The 3,613-nt window shown below is 31.0% G+C and overlaps 1 protein-coding gene across 3 annotated transcripts; it reads right to left on the bottom strand.

Moving 5' to 3' along the window:
* Nucleotides 1-515: 515 nt before the first annotated feature.
* Nucleotides 516-3,374, bottom strand: LOC145018417 (cullin-1-like). 3 transcript variants are annotated; one of them, XM_078976307.1, is made up of 6 exons: nt 3,230-3,374; nt 1,984-2,390; nt 1,322-1,507; nt 1,195-1,242; nt 908-1,111; nt 516-828 (listed from the first exon to the last, which is right to left on the bottom strand). In XM_078976307.1, the coding sequence occupies exons 2-6, from the start codon at nt 2,068-2,070 to the stop codon at nt 700-702; spliced, it is 654 nt and encodes a 217-aa protein (XP_078832433.1). In that variant the 5' UTR covers nt 2,071-2,390; nt 3,230-3,374; the 3' UTR covers nt 516-699. The 3 variants fall into 3 exon arrangements, with proteins under 3 accessions (XP_078832433.1, XP_078832435.1, XP_078832434.1); XM_078976309.1 differs by having other exon boundaries at nt 3,156-3,370; XM_078976308.1 differs by having other exon boundaries at nt 3,184-3,370.
* Between the last annotated feature and the right edge of the window lie 239 nt (nt 3,375-3,613).

Genomic DNA, 3,613 nt, shown 5'->3' with positions numbered 1-3,613 from the left:
ACCTAAAACAAATCAATATTAATAGATCATGATCAAACCCAAATCTACAACTTCAAACCCTAACCATATAGTCGTTTGTTGTTCTCCAAACCAACAAATAAAAAACACCAAAATAAATATCCATGGGATATCAATATACAACCTCATGAGTTGTGATCCCATATCTATGAAAACCATTGTTTAACTATGAGAAATCTGTAACTCAAATCATACAAAATAAACCCAAACCATGATTAAAAAAATGTACCAAATTTACTAAAAACAAAAACATTTGTTGATCGATGCTTAGTAGAGATTTTGTCACCCGATGTTTATGTTAATACTAACAATTACTAAATCAAGAATACTTAACTATTTTAGTTTCCACTCTCATAAGTAAAATTAGTAATTAAAAAAGCTATTGTTAACTTTTTTACATGAATCTAGATTTGATATCATTCCATATGTGAGAACCCCTCAATATATAGAATATAATCTAGCATCCTTATAAGTTATATCCAAAAGTTGCCACCATATTTTGCAAGTCAAAAAGATTTTTACGAATTTCATGTGCACAGGGATACACAAATACAATCTCTAAAGCAGAATTTCGAAAGAAAGAAACATCATCAAAACCATAAACAGAATCCAATGTCACCTAAGGCTAGGTAATAGGTGATCTTTGCTCATATTATTCATTGAAGCGACTCGCCCAATAATTTAAATGCTTTTATCCTTTTCTAACTTTCTGCATATATTGGAAAGACTAACCTCCAAGAGCTTTGGCTCACTGCTTGAATGCAGATAATGAGAGACTCTCTCCTTCTCTTTTCTCAAACAATACTCAGCCTACATTCCATAATAAAAATCAAAGATCAAACAAAAGATAACATAAACATATAAAATGACAACAAATTATCAAATTTACCATCAACATATAGTCAAGACAAGAATCTTTCATAATCCATTTTGATGCTTTTTGATAATAATAAGCAGCAGTTGCAGCAAGCATATCATTTTCAAAGTCATTTACATAGTAGTTCATTTGACCCATCCCAATTTCAACATATATATCAACAACATTTTTTAGCAATGCTCTATCAATTATCTCTCCTTCTCGTTCTCGATTGATCTGGTTCACAAATCACAATCATCCTTAGTTTCAATTTTCTATAAAACATAAAATGACATTGATTCACATATCAAAATACTTACAAGATCAATGACAACATCTTTGGCTTTACCCTTTAACTCCTCATAAACCTGCATTAAAACACAAGCAATCCCATTGTAAATGAAGAAATCTAAAGCTAAGACAAATAATAACAAAATTAGCACAAACCATGTCACGAAATGAAGTTAGTGCAACTTCATTAATTGATGGAAGATTCCACTTATAGACGAAATAACGATCAAGATAATTGAAAAAACGATAAAGCCATTTAACCATGACTTTATGATTTTTCCAGCACTGCACAAGTTCCTGCAACATAAACTCACCATGTTTCTCTCTTAATGAAGGAAGTACCTAAATAATGACAGAAATACACCATTGTAAGTGGGAAGTGGACATATATAGCCAACTATAAACCAACAGTTTATTGATTCAGGGGTTGTTAATGGACTTTTTTTTCATTGAGGAACCATAAAGGTTAATTGTGGTCAAAATGTCATGGAAAACTAACAAAGATATTTGACTAGGATGTATGTAAAGGCTGATAAATCCCCTCATAGATCTAATAATAGGACTTCTCTACATAGATTACCAATATCCTAAGCTCTGATTTTTCAGAATCAAAGTTCATATTTGCTAATATGATATCTATTCTAAAACAACAATTGCATGCGACTTAACATCAACTAACTTATTCTCTAATATCCATATGTGTATGTAAGATGTATGTTTATGAATTATTTTCCTCTTTATTACATATGCTTGATTGTCCTTGATAGAAAGAAAAGGTAACTTGTGTTAAAAATAAAACAGAAAAGATAAAGGGATACCATTGAACTGATGTATTCTTGAACTATTTCCCTGTACTTGTCATACAGCCGACCAGAATGATTATCAGGGGGACTCTGGTTGCACATGTTAAAGATGATGTTGTACCCAAAAGTTAAGGGAAAATAACAAGTTCTAATCTTTGACTAGTAAAGCAAAAATATAGGATAAGGACTCTATTTCAAGAAGGAGATGGAGCCTTATAAGAAAATGAATGAAACATTGACTTCAAAGGGTATCCAGGATACGTGTACATCATCATGGACTCTTCAGAGTCAAATTGTGGTTCATGATTCCCTTCCATAATTATTCTCAGTTTCATTAACCTAATTTCCAGGAACTGCCATCCTTCATCAAAATCAATTGTCCTTAGAAATGTCATCATACAACTCCTGCTGCAGATTATAAGCTGCATAAAGTACAAAGATTCATTCAAAAACCAGTGAACATTTAAAACCAAAATTAAATATGCTTTCTTGAGTGTACAGAACCAATACTACATATACTTCTTGACAATCTAAATCCTAATGAATTCCAACCATTGTATCCACATATCCTATTGAGGATGTAACTGTAATCAAACTCAAGAAAGCAATATTTCAGAAGCAAATAAAAATCTCAAATAATATCTACATTGATTGCTAGACAAGGTTATTTGTTAGATGCTTCTTGAATGTCTAAACCAAAACTACAGATACTTCTTAAATGTCTAAAACCAAAATAAACCCAACAATTGTATGCCAAAAATCTCATTGAAGACCTCATTACAGATCTACTTGTGTTTAAAATTCAGAACAACTTTAATCAGTTCATTCAATTCAAACAACAAGATATCGTGGACTTCAACAACTTCTGGAGGTTAACAACCAATTTATTCCCAATCTATGCAACATGCAACCGTTACTACCTAAATTAAACCAAAATTAATCACAATTTATGCATCATTACGCCGATCTAGCTCAAACTAATTAAAATGCAGTTCATAAAAGTAAAATAATCCGATGTTAGTTCTTTTATGTCAAGCCTTGAGTTACTATATCACGTAGTCCCATTAAAATTTCTATAGATAAAGACATGGTAACCCACAAACATTCGTTTTCCAAATGATCGGAGCAAACTGAAAAAGATTAAAAATAAAATCGGATAACAATCAAAACCTGGAAAAAAATCGAACATTTTAAGTATGAACAAAGAAGAATTACTTATTGTCTCTACGGAGTAATCGAATACAGTTATCTGGAAAAGTACCCAAATTTTTACGAAATCGAAAGAGCCCTAAGACAATTCGCGATGTAATCGTCGATATGTATGTATCAGTGTATGTGTAAGGCTAATCCAACCCCAACTCTCATTTCCCCCTTTACTCCCATTCAACTCCAACCTGTACATTTATTGTTTTGGAGAAACGTCATTTATTTCTCAAACAATTTTTAAAAATATTATCGATTTTAGTCTCTTTTTTTCTTTTATTTATTTATTTACTTATTTTAGAAAAAACGTCATAAATGGTATCTCGAAAATTTGAAGTTTAGTTCATAAGTTTAAAAACTTCACAGATGATCATTATGGTTTCAAAACTTTTAATAACATGTCTTTATTTCTAACGCTGTTAAATATTGTCCGTTAACTAAC

Source organism: Lactuca saligna, chromosome 9 (genome assembly GCF_052625555.1).
Source record: "Lactuca saligna cultivar CGN05327 chromosome 9, ASM5262555v1, whole genome shotgun sequence".
In the NCBI taxonomy this organism is placed as follows: domain Eukaryota; kingdom Viridiplantae; phylum Streptophyta; class Magnoliopsida; order Asterales; family Asteraceae; genus Lactuca; species Lactuca saligna.
The sequence above is the reverse complement of the archived record's forward strand: the minus strand, read 5'-3'. Positions and strand labels throughout refer to the sequence as shown.

Excerpts from the sequence above, each read along its gene's own strand:
- LOC145018417 (XM_078976307.1), bottom strand. The coding sequence starts at position 2,070 with ATGTGCAACCAGAGTCCCCCTGATAATCATTCTGGTCGGCTGTATGAC. Across the intron at positions 1,508-1,983 it reads AAGAATACATCAGTTCAATG|GTACTTCCTTCATTAAGAGA; the intron begins GTATCCCTTTAT and ends GTCATTATTTAG. Across the intron at positions 1,243-1,321 it reads TAACTTCATTTCGTGACATG|GTTTATGAGGAGTTAAAGGG; the intron begins GTTTGTGCTAAT and ends GTTTTAATGCAG.